Raw genomic sequence first — 25742 nt, 5'->3', positions numbered from 1 at the left:
GCTAGATTGACTTATTTTGAAATTATATTTCAGTATGCTTTCAATCTTCCACATAAAAAACGAATCCACCCTAAACTAGGATTTCACCCGATATTGCACAAATAAGAATAATGTGACACGCTTTTTTTGGATGAACATAAGGGGATCAAGGAACATTACCATGAGGAAGGGGTTGGGACCGAAATCCACGGAACAATCCTTCAGAACTGCAAGATTTAGAATGAGGATTTGAGAGGAGGGACAACGGCGCGTCACCTCTCCATGGGCGAGCGAGCAAATGCCGGGTGGGTACAAGTAGGAGCAGCTTGGGATGGTTAACGCTAACTAGGAGCATAGCGCCGATGGGAGGGACGCTGCTCTAAGTTAGGGCAGTGTCTATGCAAGCGGTGTTACTTAACCGGGGATGGGTCTGGATTAGCCCCGTCTTGCCACGGTCGGTGTAACGTCTGTCATCGGAGCTACACTATCCAACATAGCGCATTTGCCTCTGGCGCTACCTAAATAAATTGATGGAAAAAATTTGCTACTCGACACCGTTATTTTCTGACGTTTGCTAAAACACATCGTCTGATTGTGTCTTTACCAGGTACCATTATAACTTTATGGCACATTTAGCAGAACACATCATCTAGCTAAAAGTGGAAAGTTTTGCATATTTTCCAAAACCGGTCATAACATTGGCAAGCAAAAGTGCAAAATTTTTATTTTTGAAAAGTTGGTGTATTCTCACAAATATACCACAAAATTATAATGATACCTAATAAAGACACAATCTAGCGGTATGTTTAGCAAATTTCTAAAATAACGGTGTTATGTTGCAAATGTTTCCAAATTAGATCGGTGAAATAGTTTGGCGCAAAGTTGGATTTTGTTGCGCCTAAGGGTCAGTTTTGTGCATTTTGGACTACAATCTGACATTCCGGTTCTCTCCCACCCACCTCCTCCGCGGGCCGCGTGAAGTCCACCGCTTCCAAGTCCGTCGAGACCTCGCCGGCGGCAATCCGAGATCTAACTCCTACCTCGGCACAACGGATCGAAGAACTAGGCGCAGCAATGGTGCTGATCCCTCTCGTCCGGGATTACATCGACCGCATGCTGCACGATGTTTCCGGCATGAAGATCCTCATCCTCGACCCCCAAACCGTACGTACGAGCTCCCCCCAAACCCTAGCCCTGGTCGCCTCAGCTCCTCTGCGGGAGATCCGATCCCATTTGACCTGATCCGCTGGTTTGCTCCAGGTGGAGATGGTGAGCGTAGTGTACAGCCAATCGGATCTGCTGCGGAAGGAGGTGTTCCTCGTGGAGACGGTCGACGACGCCTCCAGCTCCAGGGCGTCCATGGCGCACCTCAAGGCTGTCTTCTTCTTCCGGCCATCCTCTGACAACATCCAGAAGCTCCGCCGCATCCTCGCTGCGCCGCGATTCGCCGAGTGCCACCTCTGTCCGTATTTGATCTCCCATTTGTTACATTCAACCTTGTGGCTTGCTATTGTCTTATTAGCGCCTGTCCCTTCTGTGCGTTTATAGTGATAAAACGTAAGAGTTGAGTATGTTGAGAGGTGCAAACAATTTGGTAGACAACCCCCAGAAAATTCTGGGAAGTGGCGGAGCTTAACCTGCTAAATTAGGCGCTAGTATTAGAATAAAATTCTGACCCTAAGTAAGCTCGGCCACTGAGTATGGCAAACAAGATACTAAAGCAACCACTCAAGACCAGTTGCTCTTTTATGACAGTATGTTACCCACTCTATTGTCTAAAGGTTTCAAGTTATGCGTAATTAGAAATAGTAAGATCAAATACAATGTAAGAGTTGGGATGGTAGTGTTCTTACCTTGTAGTGGAGTCTGAAAGAGGTATAAATGTGTGGTTTGGGGTTGTAGATGATTGCTGATTTCGGCCACTTTATTGTTTGTTTTCTTGCAGTCTTCTCCAATATACTGAAGATCCCACAGATTCAGGTGCTTGCTGATTCTGATGAGCAGGAGGTTGTGCAGCAAGTTCAGGTATATGTTGCTTATATGATTGTAAATACTTATTGGAATGAATTGCTTGAGAGTTGGAAGGGAGGATGGGATATGAATGTTGTTTTGTTTTGCAGGAGTTCTATGCTGACTTCTGTGCCATTGATCCTTTCCATTTTACTCTGAATATACGCAATAACCACATCTACATGCTTCCAACGGTGGTAGACCCTCCTGGGATGCAGAGCTTCTGTGATCGATCTGTTGACGGCATTGCTTCTCTCTTCCTGGCTCTGAAGCGTCGCCCTGTTATTAGATACCAAAGGACATCAGATGTCGCAAAAAGGATCGCACAAGAAACTGCGGTGGGTCCCCTATAAATGCTAAAAATACTATATGTATCAGTTGAAAATAGTTCATCACCTTTATGCTAAAGATTGAAACAAAAATCTATATTTTTGTTACTCTAGCACATATTCAGTTTTTTTTTGAACAAAATACATCTTCAGGTGTTAAATCGCTAGAAAATAGAAACGATTGTTCCTGCCTACACTGAAACAGATTTTTGTCCTATCCCTCTTGATTATTCTGTTCATAACTGCTTCATATGCTGTGATTGCTCATCATTTATGCCCTTCTGGTTGTACTTCCATTATTTGATCTTCAAGGCACAATGACATACAAGCTAGTCATTAGGCTGATATCTGTGCAGCGCTTACTGCAAGCTTAAATTTCCTTTTCACTTTTTATTATTTATATTTATCAATGGTCTGAATTTCATAATCTGAAATGAATATTGAGTGTTTCTACATAGGCTTTTGATATGACAACATGATTGAATGGTTTAGTTATTCTGCACTTTATCTTCAGTGAGCTGGAGGGTTATGATCAATGTAATTAGCATCGATTGTAAGTTTGCAAATTGTAACACAGTAGGTAATTGTCTCCGAGACTGCTTAGAAGTGTTACTAGTATTGCTCAGACCTGTTGAACCAACAATGATATTATGAGAATGCAACCAAAAAGCTTATAGTTACATTTTGTTTATGTGAAATGGTGGGCATGTATCTAATTGAGTACTTTGTGGTGGCACCTGCTAATTTATGTATCTTATCATCTTGGGACTGACTACGTTACAGTTATTTGTTAATTATGCATGTTTCAAATAAATCTTCATGACTTACTTCACATCCTATGATCGGGATTAGGAAGAAGTGCAATTTGTAGAAGTAGTGGAAGACTGAAAGTCTTCTCTATACTTCAAAAAGTGTCCATAACTTATGCCTTTTTTTGAAAAAATATCTTGACCCCAGTGTGACTTGTGTTCGGAATACTTGCTGCTGAAGCACAATGTTCAATGTGCAGAGGTTGATGTATGAGCAGGAGAGTGGCCTGTTTGATTTTAGACGAACTGAGAACTCTTCCTTGTTGTTGGTGATTGACAGAAGGGACGATCCTGTCACTCCGTTACTTAACCAGTGGACATATCAGGTATTGTAAAATATACCATATTTTTGGCTGTTAAAAATGTATTTTTTTCTGTTAACTTGCTTGCAAAATTGATTTCACAGGCAATGGTTCACGAGCTTATTGGAATTGACAACAACAAAGTTGATCTTACTGAATTTGCTACTGTACCTAAAGACCAGCAGGTTTTGAAGTCTTAAATTTCTTCAATTCATATTATGATAGTAAAATGTACTGCATGAAATCTTTGAATATTGAGTGGTGTGAAATATACTCATACAGGAGGTGGTTCTTTCAGCGGTACAGGACAACTTTTTTAGAGCGAACATGTTCGAGAATTTTGGGGACCTCGGTATGAATGTCAAAAGAATGGTAGATGACTTTCAACATCTTTCAAAAAGCAGCCAAAATTTTCAGAGCATAGGTAAGCAGTATGGATTTTTTTTGCTTTCGTTGTTTTATATGAAAAAATTATATCTATGTAGTCTGTTTTTACTTTTGTAATTTCACACTTTATACTTAAAAATGGCCTTTTGGTCCCCACCTAATTTCATTCTATTAATCAATGCTCTCACTAGAATAGTAGAATATCCTTTAGTATCATAATAGCTCGTCTTAATTGTTGTTTTTGCGGATATGCATCTGGTAATATCTAAGTGTTGAACTTCTTGTGTTCTCTTTGTCTTTTCATTTTCCGTGTTATGTGTTTGGTAAGAATCACGGAGGTGCCGAGGAAAGGGGCTGTTTACCTTGTCGACCTCGTGGAGGGACCTGCACACCAGGTGCTCATCCCTGGGTTCAAGCTCGCTTTGGTGAAAATGGTGAGGCCAGGAAAGGGGTGGGCGTTTGGGGAGGATAAGAGAGAGCTCTGCAGCACAATGAAGCCACAACAGAGGGGAGGGAGAGAAGGCAGCAGAGAGGGGGCTGCAGGCAGGTTTCGGCGCACACTGGCAAGAGTTGGGCGGCAAGCTGCCCGAGAGGGATAGCGGGGGGAACGATCAAGGCCGTGTCAGGGTGAATAAGGGAGAGGAGAGGACCATCATGGAGAACGGAGGCGACCATGGAGGACTGGGCGACCGATTGGCCACGCTGGCTGGCGGCCGTTGCGCGCTCTGGCTCGGCAGTGATGCCAGCCAGTGACATCCAGGTCAGGGGGAAAGGAAGGGTTGGGAGGCTGTCAGGTGGGGCTAAGGCCTGTTAGCAGTGTCTGGGGTGATTAGAGGTGGTCGGGGGCTAATGACATGTGAGCAAGAGGCCAAAACACTAAGTACCAAGTTATGACCAGACCAAAGATTTGAAGATCGTCTGGGATTGGGAACCTCGTGCGCAGAGAAATGATGTCTAGGAGGGAGAAGGGATCTAGAGCTATCTTCTTGAATTGTACTCCCTCTGTTTCAAAATAAGTGTCGCAACTATATATCTAGATATGGGCATATCTACACCTAAAATGCATCTAGATACATCCATATCTAGACAAAGTTGCGACACTTACTTAGGAATGGAGGTAGTAGGATTTTAGGATAGATTTTGAATATGGATCATTGAAAAGGAAGATTTGGACCATAACTGTTTTACTGTTTAATTTTGTTTCTTTGAAACATGACAATGGTGCTCAAAACACTTGTGGTGGTCAAGCTTTTGTTAGAATTTGAGGATTTTTTCAGATACACAAATATACATGTGACAACGATTTTACCATTTCTGGTCATTTTAAAAATGGACAAAAATAATTTCTTAAATATCTGAGAAATATTTATTTTGGAAGTGGGATGAAAATTTTTATAGTATAGAACTCAAAAATGATTTTTAACAAGGCTTTGTTTTGAAAAGATTTACTCTCATTAAGGCATGGATTTAGGGTTTTGGGTAAAGAAAAATAATTAAGTAGGTGTTTGGGATAAAATAATTTGAAATAATCATTTTAGAAGTTGACCCCACATGGCATGCACATTCAAGTTATTTGTGTGAGTTATTGAGTTTCAATCACATTCTTAAGGTTGGTGTTATTTGATTTGTTTAAGCAATATGAGACCCAGATAAGAAGCATGTGATAAGTGATAACACCAAAGTATCAAATTTGCTCCAAGTTTTATCTTGCATCAACATAGATGATGTTCTAGGTCAAAAATACAGAGTGTGACGTATGGTGTCAGTTGTTTATATATTTTAAGACATGCGTATTTGCAACAAAGGAGATATTTGCTTGTATTTGCTGCAATTGAAAAATCTGCTCCTTCCGTCCTAAAAAAGATGTCTCAACTTTGACTAGATTTGCATGTATCTACATACTAAAACACGTCTAGATGCATGCGAATTTAGACAAAGTTGATAAATCCTTTTTAGGACGAGGGAGTAGTATAGTTTAAATAAATAGCCCTTAGCCAACATACTATGGACTATTTTGAGGATAGGTGGTGGACTGCAATTAACTTTAATAGGTGACATGGTCATAACTAGGGAACAGGAAGAAGCTATATCTCTAATTCTCGAACATCATGTAAATGTCACTTTGTGCAATTTAGTTTGGTGGATTAGTCTGATACATGTGTTTTCTGGTTTGTGTTAAACTCTAAATGTCTGATATGCTAATGGGTTTAGGTGATATGGCAAAATTTGTGACCAACTACCCTGAGTATCGAAAGACGCATGGAAATGTAACAAAACATGTTGCTTTGGTGAGTGAAATGAGCAGAATGGTGGAGGAAAGGAAGCTTATGCAAGTTTCACAGACGGAACAAGAGCTAGCATGTACAAGTGGACAAGCAGCAGCCTTTGAGGTATTCATTTAAGGCCCAGAATTTTTTTCATGACTTTCAGGGTAATTTGGTCTTAGTATATTCTATGTGCAAATTTCTAACCAGCCATGTTTGTGATCTATACGGCTGCTAGTTTTACATCTCAATAATATTGATCTGCCTTATCGTTGAAAAATTCCCTAATATCTTTTTGAACTCATTCTACTCTTTTTAAAGATCCCATTCCACTCTTTTTCTTTGACCACTGCCATTATATGTCAGTCACACTGAACCTCGCCTTCGAAGTGGCTTAAGGTACCTATCCTTGAAAGTGTTGGCCTATCTGTTGACTTGCACATTAAGATGGAAACACATCGTGTATGACTTTAGACTCATTTAGTTGAATGGATGTGAGTAGGGTTTACTCCATGTTGAAGTTGCCCAGTTGATGTTTCTTGCCAACCATTGACCAGTTGCTTTTCTGCAGGCCGTTACTTCCTTACTAAACAATCAAAGTGTATCTGACATTGACCGTTTACGACTGGTAATGCTCTATGCTTTGCGGTATGAAAAAGAGAGTCCGGTTCAGCTGATGCAGCTTTTCAACAAATTGGCTTCTCGTTCTGCCAAATACAAGTCAGGGGTATGCGAACTTACGTAGTTCTTGTAGATCATGTCCTCCATGTTTTCTTCTATTGCACGTATTGCTTTGGTTCTTTTACTATTTAGTTCTTCAAAGGAAGTTGGCTTTTATCGGCACTGTTTAAAGCATGATGAATTACAGTCTAATACATCATTGAACCATTTCTTCTATGCTTATTAATTACTACCTTTTTCTTGCTGGCAATGATCTGAAAATGCTAATGCATTGTTCGAACTGGTTACTGCCAAAATTGAATGCTTTTGGATTATTAAAGACTAAAGTTCATATGGAATGGTAGCTCTTTCTAAACGCAGGAGTATTTCTCAACCACTGTTATATATATCAATTTTACCTCCCTTGCTATGTTCGCTAAATACTTCTCTCCATATCTTACTAGTTGCCAAAAAAATACAACATGGCACAGTGCGGAATTACAAGGTTTTGTGATAGATTCTTACATTTTATATTTTCATTCTACGGTATGAACTCGATTGTACAGCAGATCCCTAAAATTGATGGTACACATGGTTCCTGAGAGTCAAGGAAATAGAATTTCTATAGGTCAGACTGTGCAATTGTTAATTCAACGTGGTATTGATTAGGCTTGAATCTTATAAATTTATTCTTTACTCATGCTTAATAAACACAAATTCATGGGACTTTATTGAGTTGGCTGTTTTCTTCTTTACTGCAAGCAAAAAATGAAAATAGCAGGTTGTGCTTTTACTGGAGATTTTTGTGAGTCTAATCTGTGTTTGTACTTGTCTATGCAGCTTGTTCAGTTCCTGCTTAAGCAGGCTGGTGTTGACAAAAGAACAGGCGACTTGTATGGGAACCGTGACCTATTGAATATTGCTCGCAACATGGCTCGTGGACTTAAGGTTGGATGAAAAGTTTGTCCCCACATTTATGTTACATATCCGTTCTTCATTTCTTATGTGCTTATTGGTTGCAGGGTGTTGAGAATGTATACACCCAACACCAGCCTCTGCTCTTCCAAACCATGGAAGGAATTGTGAAGGGGCGATTGCGGGATGCTGACTATCCACTTGTTGGCAATCACTTCCAGCAGGGCAGGTTTGTGTGCTGTTAAAGTGTATGTCCACTAAGTTGGTTTACTGAGGGACGTGAAACATGCCATCCTTGGGCACATCCTACAAAGGAGAGATTAGGCTGTGTTTGGTAGCAAAGTATTTTTAAAGTATTTCAACAATACCACAGTTTCTCAAAATACCACAGTTTCAAATACTTTGATGTGTTTGGCTGTGAGCCTGTGACTAAAGACTGCAGTATTAATACTTCATTATGCCTCAAAACGTGCCGTTCTTTAAGTATTGAAGAAACAACTCTAGACCTCTTTTTCTGAAACTGAAGTATTGTCATAGGATGCATAAAATACTATGGTTTTGTAATACTTCAGTTTTACAAATACTTCGTTGCCAAACTAGGGACCTTTTAAATCAATACATTTTAGCTTTTGTTTAGTTTTCCAAGACGTGACGGTCTAGTTTATAGAAGTGATGGCTTCTTGCAGGCCTCAAGATGTGGTGATATTCATCGTTGGTGGGACAACATATGAGGAAGCAAGATCAGTAGCCCTCTATAATGCAGCAAATCCTGGAGTTCGTTTCTTCCTTGGAGGTTCGTCAGTTCTAAATTCGAAGAGGTATGCATTGTTCACCATTTCCTTGAATGCTCAATAGTGTGGTAACTCTATTTCGACTTAGATGTATCCTCTTCACTTGTTTATCGTGGAGTGGAATTTTTGGCTTTTCAAATTTTACAGTTGGCTGTCATGCCATAAAATCAGAATTTAGATGCAATCACGACTTGGTGTATAGTCATGGTGTTACTGGTGACTTGCAGATTTCTTGAGGACTTGGGGGAGGCACAAAAAATATCAAAATCAAGCCCTCTAGTATGAGCTCAGGTCGTTGTTTTTTCTTCCGCTGGAGGCTTGCCAGAATGTGATAATTGGTAGCCTTACTGCATAGTGACAAAGAATGAATTTTGTGGTAAATTTTACAATGTATAGCTTTAGCTGTGTAGTGCAATACCATGTTGGGTACAATACACATTTGTTGCCATATTTTCTATTCCCTCTATTCTGAAGTAGATGTTACATGTTTGTCTAGATTTGTATGTATTTATTACTACCTGTATCAAAGAGCTTGAACCCTTTTGGCCTAAGATTGGTGTCTTGAGGAAGGCAATTGTCAAGCCAAATATTTGTTGATCTCCTGTCGCCTACCCTTCTGATCAAGCCTTGAACCAGAACATCACGTCCATCGATCGCTAAATTTGTGATGGGTGGGAGCTGGGTTTTCCATTCAGCTGGTTTGGATTGTATAGTTCATCTTACCTAGGCCAGCATGGGCCACTCGCAGTTAAGAGGTGAAGAGAGCCCTGGTGGACTTAGAACCACATCACTGGGGCTTGGCCGGTTTTTCCGGCCGTTGAAGTCTTTCTACGCACTTCCACTAAATAACGAATCCTTTTACACCTCAGATTATTTTTCCCCATTTTCCAAATCGAGCGCCAATGGAACTGCAGAAAATCTACGACATTGGATGATCAACCCAGCACCGGCCCTACCAAGATGTTGCTCTCACCCTCATCCGAATACGCGCTAGATATCATATATTCCACCGTCGATCTCACGCAGCCGTCGTCGAGCGCATAAAACTGTACCCTGAAAACTACCGCCACATCACAATATCTTCAGCAACAATAAAGTACAGAGGACACGTAACACACTATACACTGAGCACGCAAAGTCAGAGGTTTTGCGTAATTAGCTTGCCATGCAACTGAATGGCCAATCGACTATTACTGAATGCATTAGTGCCAACTAGCTAGTGGACACATCAGCAACGAAACTAAGTGAGTGTCGCGGTTGCGCGTGCTGCCGTCCCTGTCGTCGCCGATCGCCGTCTCTTCCTGTTCTCCTCGATACCCAGCATGAAATCACACCATGGCAATGGCACTGTCCCTCTCGCAGTCTCGCGCGTTCGTGGAGCACTACGAGTGAGCCAGGAGCACGACCACTTCTCGGCACAAAGGCGATGATGGATCGAGGTGATACCTGCCGTTGCCATTTTGTGCGTTCCAGCTCGAGGAAACAGCACAGTAGGTCCAGGTACGCCTCATCGCCACTTTCGTTCCTTTGATCTTTTCTTTTCTCTCATACCGCAGCGCCTGCGCTGCACGCGAGCGACGCACACTGATTGGGAGAGCTCGATCCACGGGCTCTTTTACTCACGGGACGGAAAAAGGCAGGCAGCCCCCATGTGAGGCGAGGCGAGCTCCCGTCGTTGGACGGCGAGCAACGGTGCTGCCGTTTTGTCTCCTGTGACTAAGGGCATCTCCAACCGCGCGACCCAAACGGACGCGCTGGGCCGTCCGTTTTGGGCCGTTTGCGTGGCCGAACGGACACCCGGACAGCGGCCCGCGTCCGCGTGTCCGTTTGGGTCGCACGCTGCGCCCAACGCGCGGACGCAGCGCATTGGTAATAAAATAAAACAGAAATGAAAATAAAAAAGGAAAAGAACAAAACATAAATTTAAACTAGTTGGTCATTAAACTTAGCCCTATTTTGGGCAAATTTTACACAAAAAGAAAGCCATATATGGCTTTAAACTAAAAAAAGCAAACCCTAGCCGGGGTTTGCGAGCTCGCGGTGGCCACGCAGCGATCTACCCCCAGTGGTACTCGTCATCGCCGGCGTCGATGACGACGACGCCGCCCGGCGGCGACGCGCACTGTCTCGGCTCGACACGCCGGAGGGCACCGGGGACTCCGGCCGGGGGTCCCACCGCGCCCTTTCCCGAGCGGAGTGCGCGTTCGGCGGGCTCGCCGGCCCGCGCAGCCGTGTCCTCCGCGCGGACTCCGTCGGAGCTGCTCCTCCGCTCGCGTGGCCGGGCGCTCCTCCTCCGCCGAGCGCGCGGCCCGGCGCTCCTCCTCCCGGAGCGCCGCCGACGCGTAGCGGCCTCCTCCCCGACGGCGCGCCAGCTGGAGGAAGGCCCACGCGTCCGCCCGGGCGTCCTCCGGGCCTTCCCGGCCGCCTCCTCCGGCGCGGAGGTGCGCAGCGTCTCGGCGAGGAGCGGCCATTTGGCCGGCTCGTCGAGGTCCTCGTCGCTCGCGGGACGCCGCGAGCGCCGCCCTGCGGCTCCGGTCGTTCTCCTCCTCCCGGGCTGCGCGGCCGCGGCCGAGGCCGGGGCCGGGGCGCGGGCTCGCCGATGTAGAGGCCGCCGGGCGGCGGCCAGCCCGCCTAGCGGCCGTGCTCGGCTGCGCGCGAGGCCGCGCCGTCGCGGATGTGAAGCACGTGCGCCGCCGCGCATCGTGCTCCACCTCGAACCACAAGTCCCGCTTGGGACTTGCGTCGCCGTACGCGGGGTCTCGCGCGAGGTCCGCCGGCGCCGAGCGCGGCGCCTCCGGATCTCGGCGTAGCGGGGCGCGGCCGGACGCCGGGATGGGCGGCACCGGAACCCGATCCGGGCTCAGGTGCCGCCGTGGGGAGGTGCACGTCCCCCACGGCATTGGGACGCCGGCGTCCCGGAACATCCGCGCCACCGCTACGGTGACGTAGATCCGGTCGCGTCTCGGGCGTCGCCGGCGGCCCCATGGCGAACGGCGCCGGCGCGACCGGCCGGCCGCCGCCGCCTCGTGGTCGTTGGCGGATGGCGAGAACTCGCGCTTCGGGGCCATGGCGGCGCGGAAGCTCCGAGCTCGCGCGTGCGGCCGGAGTGGAAAGTGGGGACTCGGATAGGGACAGTCCACTTCCCCGACCCACATTTAATAGGACCGGGGCACCGACTGAGTGGGCCGGCCCACGCGGACGAGGCGGACACGCGAGGACGCCGCGTGCCATCCGCGGCCACGCAAACCCGGCCCAGATTTGGGCCGGGTTTGCGTCGTTCCGGACGCCGCGGCCGTCCGCTTTTGCGGTGCGTCCCCGCGTTGGGCCGGGTTTTTGTCCGGATCGACCCATCCGGACGCGCGGGCGCGGGATGGGTCGCCCCGTTGGAGATGCCCTAATGCGCCATCGCAAGGGCCAGGGCCAGCGTACTATCCACATCTTTGCAATGATATTTATCTGCACTTGCATAAACAGCCGTGGTCATGGCCCTCCATCACCATGACCCACTAACTAATAAAAGCGCCATGGCATGCCAAAGTCTTCTTCAACCCTTGGGGGATGAGAGGGACACAGAGACATGCACAATTCCAGCAACTTGTTCTTTTCTGAATTGTATGATGAATCATGGTAGTGTACGTACGGGACAATTCATGAATGGCAACTTTCTTATTCTGTGGCACTGCTAAAGCATGTACATTGCACCATGGGTGGTGATGAAAAGACCAGGTATAAGTTACTATCATGGAATAGGGAGGGCATGCCAAGAATCACATGATTTTCATGTATGTCCAGTTCAATCAATACTACAGCAATCACAATTACAACCGAGGAAACACATGACTGTGGAAATGCAAACATGAGCTAAGAACCTAAGGAAGGACCATGTGTCGTCTTCTGCTCCGCGCCGCACCCTTCTTCCGTTTCGACTTCAATTATTCACATGCCAACTTCGTGTCGAAGCTGCTCAGGCAGATGGCGAACGCCTGGAAGGCCGAGATGGGGTAGCGGTAGTCCATGGTGAACATATCCCTCGCGACCTTCCCAAACTGCAGGATCACCTTGTCGGGATCCACGGGTCCAGGCTGCGAGGGCGTCGGTGCGCCAGCGGGCGGCGGGCTCGATGCGGCGATCAGCTGGAAGTTCTTAACCGAGGCAATGGTGACGCGGCCGCGGAAGTTGAGGCACCAGCACTGCAGCTGCTCGTGCCACCGAGGGGGCTTGTTGCGCAGCACCAGCGGCCTGTCCTTGGCCTCGCCCTCGCCGTCCGTGGCCCCGCTCATCTCCGAGAAGCGGGCACTGTTGAAGTCCATGGACTGGTCCATGATGGAGCTGGAGTTGGAGAAGGTGGCGGAGCTGCGGAACGACTGGGAGAAGGACGTGATGCTGCGGAACGAGTCGCCCAGAGCTCGAGGCACGATCTTCTCGGGCTGGCCGGGGACGGTGCCGCCGGGTTCGACCGAGGAGGCGGGCACGGAGTGCATGATGCAGCGCATCCGCCGAGGACCTCTTGTGCCGAGAACATTCAGCTCGTATGTCACCTGAGCTATGTTGTAGCTGACAGGAGGCACCTTCGGAGAGACTTTCGTTGAGTTAAACCTCCGGCTGCTCCTTCCAACTGGTGGGATCACCGCACCGTTGTAGGGGGGCTGCGTGTCGTAAATTAAAAACTTTGTGCCAAGGAAGTTTGACCTGAAAAAATAGTTGTCATGGTATTAAGTTACCAAACTAGCAAAGTGGCAAAATTTTGTCTTCACAAACCTAATAATTACCTCAGTTTTCCAATGTAGGTTCTGCTTGATCTTGAGGTATTGGCACCATCCATTGAGATGGCATACTCTGTGCACGATGCTTTACGATTCCTTCTGGCTGATAAAAGGAACTTCCCACTTTCTGCTGTAACAACTGCTCAAAAGAAAAATATTCAGCGTGTTTTATTAAGAGAGAGCAGATAATTAATAGAGGTGTTTGACCTCGATCATTTCATAAAGAAAAAGATTTTGCATGAATGCAAAGACTAAATAAACACAAAAAATCAGAACTGAAAGGCTTACATGATATGATATAGAACAGTGAGTTAAGCACTTAAACAAAGGAAGATAAGTTAAGACTACTTACATTTTCATCCTGAGCTATATTTTCTCAGTGAAATAATAAGCTGGCATGCAAAAAAGAAAATAAAACCTATGCGCCTCGCTAATATAAATATGGGAACTGTAACATACCATTTGTTAGGCACAGGTAGAGCTGATAGGTGGATTTTGATTTGTTCCTCTTTATAAAACATTGAATCATTCCATCTCGAGGACCAGGCTGTCAAAACAACAAAAGATGCCATGTATCAAGAACAACGGAATTTATCGCCTTGGGCACAATTGTAGGTATCTTTCAGTAAAGTACTATGTGGCTGTCTTTTTTTTTCTTTACCTGCTTTAGAGATACTCTGAAGGTAAGCTTCCCACAAAATTCGGGGCTCAACACAATCTCTCTGCACATCTCCCTCCATGTCCTACAAACAGCCGCAAAGCAGACGACATGCTTCCTGGATGGCCAGGTACTCTCGTCCGCTTCCAGTCTTCGTACGACATCGCGGAGGAGTTCAGGAGGAAGACTCGCCCAGTTGCTCTCTTGGAGTACGGGAGCCGGCTCATGGAGGTCATCCAGCGAGCTCTGGCCCTTCCCCCTGTGATGGCCGGTGAGACCGTAGAGGCTTGCGATCGTCACATCGAAGCTCCGCCTCGACAGGCTGCCGAAGCCATCCCTGACATCGCGAGCTATGCTACGAAACGACATCTAAGAGAGCCAGTGCCAGGCAGTAAGGCATACGATTTTGCCTGCAATTGGAAATAATCAAGCGTCAGTAACACTCTTTTAATTAGCTGCTCCAGTCGATAGAACAGTTAACGATTACTTTTGTTTTGCCGAAGGAGCAATGGACAAGTAGTTTACCATACCTTGTCTGCAATATCAGATCGTCAGAAAGTGTATGTGCCGAAGCAACCACTACAAGCTAGCTGTCCCTGCAAGAAAATGAACTCTCCATGAGCAAACTTGGTAGGATTAAGACAGGCTGATTTGACAGACATATATGGTCACAGTGACCGTGTAACAACCGAGTAGGCCTGAGTGCCTGACTAGCAATCAAAGAGGAACCTAAACCCATTTTGGCTGCATATATAAACCAAGCATCACTTTAAGCGCAAGACAGCTGGGAAGCTCGGGAAAATTGCCTCAACGACAGTTTGGCAACCGCAGGGGCAGGGCACATCACATGTTTTCTGTATGATATGAGAAGTAGCTTCTGGTGGAAGCTGTGGGAAGAAGACGTAGCACCAGAACATCACATACCAGATACTGGGGCGAATTTCTATCGCATTTCGAAGAGGAAATGTTGTTGTGCCTTGCAGAAGCACCCAACCAACCGTAGCCCTCGTAGTACTTATTTTCTCCACGCTAGTACACAAGTATAATAAGTTGAGCGTACTAGCAAGATAACATAATGAAACAGTCCCAGTCTCAGGAGACATAAAAAAACCGCAGGTTGCCTGTTTTCAACTCTCTGCAATGCAGAGAGACCGGCAAAGAAAATCAAATTCTGAGGGGGACGGCTGAGGCAGGGCCCGAAAGTCCACTGTCTCTTCCGCGAGAAATTTGTCCTGGAGGTACCAGGACAGAGGAGAGCTGGTACGATCTAGCGATCTGGCCAGGAGTACGGCCGCGGAGGCCATCACCCCGCCGCCACTCTCCGAACGCACTCGCGGTCGCACACTCCTAGACCAAGAAACCACAGAGACCAGGCCAAAATCGAGTCAAAGCTGCACGGGAGAGAAGAGAGGACGGGAGCTCACATCGCATTCAGCCGAGCCGGCGCGGTTTCAACCCTCCGCTGCGGACGGGTGCTCACAGAGAGCAGAACACACTCGCTCTGCGACGGTTCCGGCTGAGAGCCGACCGAGCTCCGAGTGTCGGTTCCTCCTCTCGGGACTCTGCCTCTCTCGTCTTGGCTACGCAGAGTGCGCGCTGGGAGGAGGAAGAGGAGGGAGGAGGTGGGGGCTGTGTGAAGAAGACGAGGCGAGAGGGGGGAAATGGTGCGGGAGCGGGGGCGGTCTGCTCCGGTTTGGTTTGTTTATCCGTTGTGGCGGTGGTGGGGTGTGGTGGGTCGAGCTGTGCTGGAGTTGACCGCGCCTTTTCCGTTCCGTCGGGGAGCGTCTAAACGGCGTCGGGTCGGGTCGGGTGGCAGCATCGCACTCAAAGCGACACTGCTCCCTCTACTCTTCTCTTTCCTCACTGACACTGCTGGACCTGCAGGTGAAGGTGCGATTGGGCGCGCAGTGCCCACCGAGCAGATGCGTGAAAATAAACAAAAATAGGTTCTTTTCGAAAACCTCAGCAAAAAAATTTGACAAGGCTTGATTTTTTGCGTCCCGGGCCAGGGCGTCGTGCTATCTCGCATCATGAAAAAAGGTCACCCTGTGGATTTTCTCAAACCCGATACATTTTGTGACGAAGTTTTTGGAAAAAAAAAAGACATTTTTGTTGATTTTCGCAACACAAGTTGTCTATATCCTACTCCGTATTTTATATTTTTATTACATGCACTATATCCTTAAACTGGTAACTTGAAAACAATAATAACGTTGGCGTAAACTTCTTTTGCTTTGCAAGCCTGGGATTCTTCTTTTGCCTATGCATGACCATGGACCGATCTACCCCCGGGCTGCCCCGGTCGACGGCGCCAAAGGTTGCATTATCTGACTTTCTATAGTGACCATGTTCTAGAAAATGATATCTTAAGCACATTTATCTGGCTTCAAGTTGTTTCGATCCACCCTTATCGAGGATCATATAGTTAGATGAATTTTGTGTTGGACACGATCACTACATAATTCATGGCACAACGACATAGTATAATTACGCTTAATTGTACGACGCGCTTGAGCCAAGGACCGCAAATATAATCTGAACCACGTTTCATGCTTAGTCAACACCATAGCAAACGTTGTTGTGACGCTAACTACAATCTGCAAGATTACTTGACTAATTGATTCTCCTCACCCCATCTACTTAACATTTGGATTCAGTGCGGCCAGTTCATTGCCGGCAAAACAGGGCGACCACCCCGGGCCCAAGAGAAAATAACCCATGTAATATTACTATCATTATTCTTGTGATTATTTACAAAAAGGGGTAATAAGTCTACAACAGTTTACATGAACAGTTTTCTTTTTTTTTTTTGAGAATTTCTCTACATTTATATCACGGAAAGATACAAACTTGTTGACCCTTACAAGCACAGACAAACACAAGCACAAAGAACCAAGAACGCCTAGAACACCCTAAGACCACCATAACCCTTGAAGATCTCCGGAGCACTGTGTCATCATCCCATAAACTTGAGAGAAGACCCCCTGCAGCAGAAAGAACTACAACCAAGCGCAAGCAGATCATCATCTTCGACCACGGTGCAATTGCCACCACGTTTCTTCCTCTTTCCTTGACACCAGCGCCGAGAAGGCGTGGACACCAATCCAACATGCCTGCAGCAGCCGTCGCCATCTTTGGCTTCGAGTACCGCGAAAAGTGCCCCTTCCGTAAGGAAGGGAACTCGAGTCAACCGACCGGTCCAACACCACGACCGGGCCATCCGCCCGGGCAAACCAGGAACTCCCTCCAGCATCAACGCCGAGGAAGAAGAAGAACAATAGCAGCAAATCATACCGACAAGGAGGAAGAAGGGTCTTTCTCCCGACCATCTGGCCGATTTTGGCGTCGCCACGTCGGACCGCCTCCTCCCCTCGCCACCAAGGCCGACCGAAAGAAGCTGCAAAACGTGACAGCCGCAAGCCACCAGAAGAACACAAACCCCAAAAAGGAAGGCAGTGGTGCCATCTCCTTCCTCTCCCTCGCCACCACGGCCGGCCGAGGAGAAGGCAACAACATCAGCACTCCTCCGACTCCACAACAGACTCCGCAAACTCCACAGCAGGGTCGAAATTCAACCGTGCCCGGAGAATCCACCCTCCCCCGATCCGCAGATCTAAGAGGAAACCAGACCAGCAGCTCGCCGGCGCCGCCACAAGTGACCTTGCCGAGATGAGGATCGAGCTCCAGCATCCTTATTCCGACGCGACATCGCCTCCACCATCTCGACGCCGTCCCAGAACACCACGCGAAGACTAGGCCGGGCGCTTCCCCGCGCAGCAGAGGAAGACCCCCCGCCGCCGCCACGCCACAGGGGCTTTGCCCGGCGGCGCCACCGGCGGCGGCGGGAGGAGGGGGTGCGGTGGGGGCTAGGGTTGGGGTCATGCGGGAGGAGAGGAGGAGGGGGTGCAGTCTTTACATGAACAGTTACATGTGATGGGGCTAATAGTGCGTAACGGATAAAAATAGATATATTAGATTGTTGGTTGGATGTTTGATTTGCCTGGTAGCCTCCATATGGATGTCTTGCATGTTGTATTCAAACTGATGATAGATTCATTTATATGTATTGTTTTATGCATGACTTCATATTTAAGAAACTGGCTGGGGCACTTGTATTTCTAGACACCATGTGATACACAGCGTGTTTTGGTGTGCATATAATTAATTAAATTTTCAACACTAGTAGAACCCACACTATCTTTATGTTTGTGCAATTGCTATAAGCGATGAGATTTTAATAACAAGCATATATCATAACTATATTTTCAGTTTATAAATGAATCCACTGTAAATTGTAAGATACATTTCCCCAGTGATAAAATGATCATGCCAACCGTACAATTATGCTCGAGGAGTTTCTCTAAAATTTACCTATCTAATTATACACTATGCACTTATACTAAGATATTTGTTACACCATATGCTTTGAAATATCTACCAGTATGTTAAATATACGAGATAGAGAAGCACATTTCCATAACATACGTGTACAATATATTAATCATCAATTGTAACAAAAATAATTCAAGGTGACTGGTGTTTTGTCCTTTTGTTTTCACATTTTAGGTGGTTCTATTTTAGTATCTTGTTAAGGGCAATATATCGGCATTGAAAATACTTTTTCACAACTCAGATATATTTTTAATGATATATTGTTGTAACTATAGACGAAAAACAAAAAATAATATTTACATACATTATTGTGGGTTAAAAAAATGCTAACTAACTAATATACTACAAATATTTGTTAAAACCACAATCGAGCAAAAAATGATTATAAAATTTTAGTGTAATTGTTTTTTCTTTAACTTTCCCTTGGTTCAAAAGTACGTATAGTATCCACGAGATTCACCAAAGACCTTCGGAGAGGCGGCCCTTATGGCAACGTAGACTACTGTCATTTGTTGTCGAAATGTGACATAGGTATGTCGGGAATTTCGGAGAACGTGCGAGCCCCACTTCGTGCGACGTGGGGGAAGAGCAGAAATTTTGGAGCTACAAAACAGTGCTCCACCAACAGTCGTGGCTTCCCAAGGCGACAACACTTGGTCTTCGTCAGCATCGACGTCAAGGATGAGAAAATATTCGAGTTAACACGACATTATACGATGGGAGTATATAATCTAGAGCCAATGTCCAGCTGCAAGCACCCGATCATAGGCTCGGAGGTGATACGCGTAAAGCACACGCCCGTTGGGAACCCCAAGTGGAAGGTGTGATGCGTGTAGCAGCAAGTTTCCCTCAGTAAGAAACCAAGGTTTATCGAACCAGTAGGAGTCAAGGATCACGTGAAGGTCGTTGGTGACGGAGTGTAGTGCGGCGCAACACCAGGGATTCCGGCGCCAACGTGGAACCTGCACAACACAATCAAACTACTTTGCCCCAACGTAACAGTGAGGTTGTCAATCTCACCGGCTTGCTGTAAACAAAGGATTAGATGTATAGTGTGGATGATGATGTTTGTTTGCGAAGAACAGTAAAGAACAATTGCAGTAGATTGTATTTCAGATGTAAAGAATGGACCGGGGTCCACATTTCACTAGTGGTGTCTCTCCCATAAGATAAATAGCATGTTGGGTGAACGAATTACAGTTGGGCAATTGACAAATAAAGAAGGCATAACAATGCACATACATATATCATGATGAGTACTATGAGATTTAATCAGGGCATTACGACAAAGTACATAGACCGCTATCCAGCATGCATCTATGCCTAAAAAGTCCACTTTCAGGTTATCATCCGAACCCCTTCCGGTATTAAGTTGCAAATAGCAGACAATTGCATTAAGTATGGTGCGTAATGTAATCAACACAAATATCCTTAGACAAAGCATTGATGTTTTATCCCTAGTGGCAACAACACATTCACAACCTTAGAACTTTCTGTCACTGTCCCAGATTCAATGGAGGCATGAACCCACTATCGAGCATAAATACTCCCTCTTGGAGTTACAAGTACTTGGCAAGAGCCTCTACTAGCAACGGAGAGCATGCAAGAACATAAATAACATATATGATAGATTGATAATCAACTTGACATAGTATTCAATATTCATCGGATCCCAACAAACACAACATGTAGCATTACAAATAGATGATCTTGATCATGATAGGCAGCTCACAAGATCTAACATGATAGCACAATGAGGAGAAGACAACCATCTAGCTACTGCTATGGACCCATAGTCCAGGGGTGAACTACTCACACATCGATCCGGAGGCGATCATGGCGATGAAGAGCCCTCCGGGAGATGATTCCCCTCTCCGGCAGGGTGCCGGAGGCGATCTCACGAATCCCCGAGATGGGATTGGCGGCGGTGGCGTCTCTAGAAGGTTTTCCGTATCGTGGCTCTCGGTGCTCGGGGGTTTCGCGACGAAGGCTTTAAGTAGGCGGAAGGGTAGGTTTAGGGGCGACGCGAGGGCCCCACACGCGGCCAGGGCCTGGGCCGCGCCACCCTGTTGTGTCGGCGCCTCGTCTCCCCACTCGTTTCCCTTTCGGTCTTCGGAAGCTTCGTGTAAAAATAAGACCACGGGCGTTGATTTCATCCAATTCAGAGAATATTTCCTTTGTAGGATTTCTGAAACCAAAAACAGCGAGAAAACATCAATCGGCTCTTCGGCATCTCGTCAATAGGTTAGTGCCGGAAAATGCATAATAATGACATATAATGTGTATAAAACATGTGAGTATCATCATAAAAGTAGCATGGAACATAAGAAATTATAGATACGTTTGCGACGTATCAGGAGGCTACTCTTATCAGCAGTATTGGTTATACTGCTGATAAGATGAGAAAGATAATGAAAAAATAGAGTTGATTAACAGTAAAGTTGAGCCTACACCCAAGTGCAAACACTCGGCTATAACCTCAGAGGCTACTCCCATTGGGAGCGCTAGTCGCGCACCCGATGAAAAGTGATAATAAAGGGAGCAATATAGAAAGACAATATATAATGAAATCGAAGAATTTTAGTTCTGGGTAGACTTTTTCGAGTTTTGTAAAACTCGTTATGTACTCCCATCGGGAGTCAAGATATTATTTGGTGAAATACATTAACCCGAAGAAATGGAGTATTCCATCACCCGAACAAAGACACTCGACAATATGTATCAGAGCCTGTCCGCCGCGATAAAAACTCTGGATGCCGTGACTTATAAAGGGGCCACGAAGGTAAGACCCTAGGATCCATCCTGTGTGGCATGGTATCGTACCCGAATGCGCTCTCCCACTTTATCCACATAAATATATGTGAAGAAAATCCCAGCGGACGCGTTGTGTACTCGATAAAATAGCTAGAATTCAGTTTTCGGTAAGTCCTAAAGCGGAACATACTGAACTACACCACTATCCCAAGTTCGAGTCCAGGGACTCGAATTTGAAGTTGGTTTATGCGGATTTTCCACAAGAGCAATTGACTGGTACCTGATACATCAGATGAACCAACCTTATTTACCGTTATCCCTGTACAATATAGACATCAAGATGAAGATGTTCGGATTAGGAAAGTAGAGTTATTATAGGAAACTTGTAACAATATAAAGAAAGACCCAGTGCGGCCCGACAACTTTGTACTCGTGCGATACGGAAAAGCCTCGGCTCCACCTTCTATATAAAGGTGAAGCCAATGTCAAAATAAGGATCGAATCATTGCAAACCCTAGCCACCGTGTTTTGTTTAGTTGGACGCCTTTGTTCGTCTGACAACTTTCGAGTTCTACTTGCCCCTATTTTCCACCAAACCCTAAGTCTACAATCTGTAGGCATTGACGAGTCGATACCTCGTCAAAATGCCCGCTATAAGATGTAGTGGTCAGTTTGGTGGTCACTTAGGGCATTTCTATAAGAGACAACTATCTAGGTAAACATCTAGAATTGTGTGAACTTCACAGTACATCAGGTCGAGAGAAAACACATCAAACTCGTGAGTGAAAGTTGGGTGATATGAAATTCAGGAAATACTTCGTGTTATTTTGCTTAAGAGTTTTAGAAAGGTACGAAATCAAATGTCTATATGCGTCCATGTCAAACATGCGTCATCATAAGATGCCTTGTATGTGATTTCACCATCAATAAGTGGAACTCATCGCCATGTAAGCCTTGCCAGTAGGGCAACTTGAGTCAAATTGGATTGAATTTTAATATATTCTTTTTTGCTCAAGGTGAATTTTTTGTGCTTGCATTCATTTGCATTCCATGTTTTGTCGACTATGCTAAAAAAAACCCTATGGATCAAACATGCGCTCAAATAAAATAATCATAATCAACAACAATTACAGTCAAAGTACTATGACTATTTGAGAGTAATTATGTTTTTTGAACATCATTAGATGGCTAGCATTTTAGGAATCGCAAAAAACACATGGTTGCACTGACATGGATGCCCACTTGAATCATATAGGGTCGATTTTGTATTGAAGTGCATTGACCCAGCATACCACTGCATGTTATAGTACGCAAGTTGTTAACATAACACCAATGAAACACGCTCCACTAGTATTACATTCCTCAGAATGGTACATCAGAAACATTGTGAGTCCAAGATATGTCCATAGAATTACAACTCCGATCTTTACAAAATATCATATAACCTCCTAATTATAATGAGGTAAAATTCCAAATAAAACTCCGACGGAACGACTCATAGACTAGACTTATCACTAACTCTACTTGGCTTGCTAAGGAAACTATAACCGAACTCTAGCTATTTAGGTTCTAAGATTATGGAATTGGTTCCCTCCCACTCCTGGTCTAGGTTCCCACCACGACTGATGTAGGAGTTGACTTCATTGAGTTCGTTAATTGAGTTCTGCTTCTTGTAGTAGCTGACTCCTCCGTCTTTGAATTTCACGGTAGCTTCTCCTTCGATGACTCCTAATCTAAGAAGGGGATTCAAGAGGGGACGTGTGAGCACGAACGTACTCAACAAGTTCAATAATAGAAATACGTGTTTCATGCACTAAAACTACAATCATGGACCAGGAAGTCGTAGGCAAAAGCAGGTTTTTGTAATCACTTTTTAAAGGTTAATTTTATTCTGAAAATATATGTCCGTCAATCTTCACGGGTTGACTAGAACTTCACAGAGTTCCTTTCCTGTCGGGTTAGTAGTTTCTTCCCGAAACAAGGAGTGACAAGCAACAATTCAATACACCCTCCAGAGGTGCATTACTTTTCTCATAAGAGAATTTATCTTTATTGCCAACGGGTTCGGTATTCCCATCCACATTTCCTTGGCGTGAGGCCTAGTATAATCATTGTCCTTCTCCACGACCCCGTATACCCACCCTTTTATATTGCTAGGCGCTCAGTCGCTTGCCAACCATGGGCGCTTGACCCTCTACCATCATAGACGGTATAGCACCCCTCGTCCATGGGATGGGGAGCTTAAGGCCCTCCCAACCCATGTGGAACCACCGAACTCCCCTACATGCTCTATCAAGTTTGTTGATATGCGAGAGAAAAGAGGTACATCTGACTTCTCTAACCCATTAAAGATCTTATGGTTAATGGGTAATATATAGCGCTAGAATCACTAGACGATATTTGTTGTTAATCCTAGGTTAATATAAACCAAGTTGCAATTGAACGTCCACCATCAACTCAAACCATGTGTAATGTCCCAGGTTTAGAGACGATCGAGGGGTAGATTTTAGAAAGGGATGTGCACTGCATAGTAAATTCTAGGGAAATTTCGCGCTTTTAAACAAAAACTGCATCGAAGGGGGACAAGTTTCTCTCTCGACACCTTACAGGGTTAGGGTTTCGAGAGTGCGACAAACTTGCATCTCACTTCACTAGTTTAGGGTTTTGAGAAGAGAGGAAAGAGTTTACCTGATTGAATTCTAAATGATATGACATGGTTGAATTCAAACCAAGGTTGAATTTGAATTTCAAATTCAAACATTAAATAATTACCTTAAATAATTCAATTGAGGAAATTCATTAAGTATATAATCAATAATAAACTAGATGAACAATTATAATAAAGTGGAGCTCATTAGGGAAAACCTTGAGCTTTATTGAATAACACACAAGATACATTGTCTTTACATTATTCATAATGGAAATAAATGAATTACAACACATTACATAAATGGGCAGAATAGAAGAAAGAAAAATAAAGAAAAATTACAAGTTAATGATCCTAGTCTAAATTCTACAAGATCATCTTCATTTGATCTTGAACTTGATGAATTCCAAGTCCATTTTTGAGCCATTGTTGATCCCTGCACACAAACACAAAGAAAGAAAATCAAGTGTTATGCCAAGTGGCATAGCCACTTGGCAGATTCTAAAGAAATTGAATTGGAGAGGATATGCACATGGATCTGCCGAGCTGATCCATCTCCAAGTCCTGGTAGACCACACCAGGCTACACACACACACGGGCAGCTCACAGTACATGTGTGCATGCTCAACACCAAGGCATGGGGTGTGCATGCATCACAGCACAAACACACACCAGCAGTGAGTCACAAGCTGAACCAGACCAAGCTGTCGACCAGGGGGAGAAGAGGCCAGCCATATATAAACCTCTTCAACAGTGAACCCTAGCCATTCCATCGGCGCATCTCCAAAGAGTAAGAACACCAAGAACAGGGAAGAACAGCCGGAGAGCTGTTCAGCCCGTCTAAGATCACCACTGAACCAAACCAAGATTCACAAGCTTGCAAGGAGGAGAAGAGCGAGGCAAACCAAAACCACCAGAAGCAATCCTCTACACCAACAACTCATTCTAGGAGCTGGAGTGAGGTATAAACCAAATCAACCTGAGCAAAACCAAGTTTTGCTCATATATAAACATGCTATGCATCACAGGAGCACAGAAGGGTAGGAAACCCAGATTGTATCATCATTTGGCTATCTAGTCATTTGGTTGAAGCAAACAGAGAAAACAGCCAGTAGAAATCATCCAGGGAACACTGGTTATGTCCACAGCGGGACATAACCAGAGAAATCCAACATGGATTCAAAGCACTGGCTAGCTACCAAGCTCACTTGACAACCCATAGCTAGCTAAGCCATCGGACATGATAGACTATCATGTGTCTATCTAGATTTGTCAACACCAAGAGCAGCTGGCAACCAAAGATGGTCGAGGCCGGTAAGCCATAATCCACCTCGGTTAGCCACGGAGATAGTGGGAGCTACCACAACGGCACCAAGTGGCTGTCAAGGCCACCTCAACCACAGCCAACACTTCCAGCCAACACATCATCACCCAGAAGGGTTCAGAATGGACTAGGGTTCCCAACAAAGGTTGGCATCCCTCTAGCCCAAACAAATTAAATCTATATGATCATTACTGCTCAGCAGTTCACCACAATTATTCATTTAGCCAAGCCAAATAACACAGATAAATGAATATACAAGTAATCAACACACCAGAGCTTTGCATATGATCCAGAGGATCACTGCAAGCATCAGATTATGCTTGAGCAAGCAACACCATACACCAGCACAAGCCAGTAGGTCACACAGCCACTAGGAAAAGCCCTAGTGGGGTAGGAACAGTAATCCAGCATCAAGCATCTGATGAACAGTTGATCACCAGGGCTTGACAGAGCATGAAAAATACATACTAGAGCCAAGCCTAGTACTAACCATCGATCATATAAATTGAACAGCCACAGATCATGAACAATTGCATCACAGATAAGCAAATACGTTAGTGACAGTGAAGCAAAGCCCCGAGAGCATCATACAGATGGCACTGGTTCTTGCAAAGTTGCAAGAATTTACACATAGCCATCTAGCCTGGACAAGATAATTGAATCCTATATAACTAAGAAGTTCATCCCCACTAAAAGTATTTCTCTTGACATGCAAGATGTCCACCTCATCAAGCATCTTTGAGCAATCCTAGCATGCC

At 45.4% G+C, this 25742-nt stretch overlaps 2 protein-coding genes across 2 annotated transcripts; one reads left to right on the top strand and one right to left on the bottom strand.

The window, feature by feature from the left end:
* The first annotated feature begins 898 nt into the window (after positions 1-898).
* On the top strand, positions 899-8997 carry LOC124660951 (vacuolar protein sorting-associated protein 45 homolog). The gene is made up of 13 exons (XM_047198801.1): positions 899-1143; positions 1240-1441; positions 1925-2004; positions 2100-2327; positions 3328-3453; positions 3534-3614; positions 3712-3853; positions 6028-6206; positions 6652-6807; positions 7581-7688; positions 7763-7884; positions 8342-8473; positions 8674-8997. The coding sequence occupies exons 1-13, from the start codon at positions 1054-1056 to the stop codon at positions 8729-8731; spliced, it is 1704 nt and encodes a 567-aa protein (XP_047054757.1). The 5' UTR covers positions 899-1053; the 3' UTR covers positions 8732-8997.
* A 3207-nt stretch (positions 8998-12204) lies between these two features.
* LOC124665902 (tubby-like F-box protein 3) lies at positions 12205-14273 on the bottom strand. The gene is made up of 4 exons (XM_047203257.1): positions 13871-14273; positions 13669-13756; positions 13216-13348; positions 12205-13135 (listed from the first exon to the last, which is right to left on the bottom strand). The coding sequence occupies exons 1-4, from the start codon at positions 14234-14236 to the stop codon at positions 12379-12381; spliced, it is 1344 nt and encodes a 447-aa protein (XP_047059213.1). The 5' UTR covers positions 14237-14273; the 3' UTR covers positions 12205-12378.
* Positions 14274-25742: the final 11469 nt, after the last annotated feature.

Source organism: Lolium rigidum, chromosome 6 (assembly GCF_022539505.1).
Source record: "Lolium rigidum isolate FL_2022 chromosome 6, APGP_CSIRO_Lrig_0.1, whole genome shotgun sequence".
Classification (NCBI taxonomy): Eukaryota; Viridiplantae; Streptophyta; class Magnoliopsida; order Poales; family Poaceae; genus Lolium; species Lolium rigidum.
The sequence above is the reverse complement of the archived record's forward strand: the minus strand, read 5'-3'. Positions and strand labels throughout refer to the sequence as shown.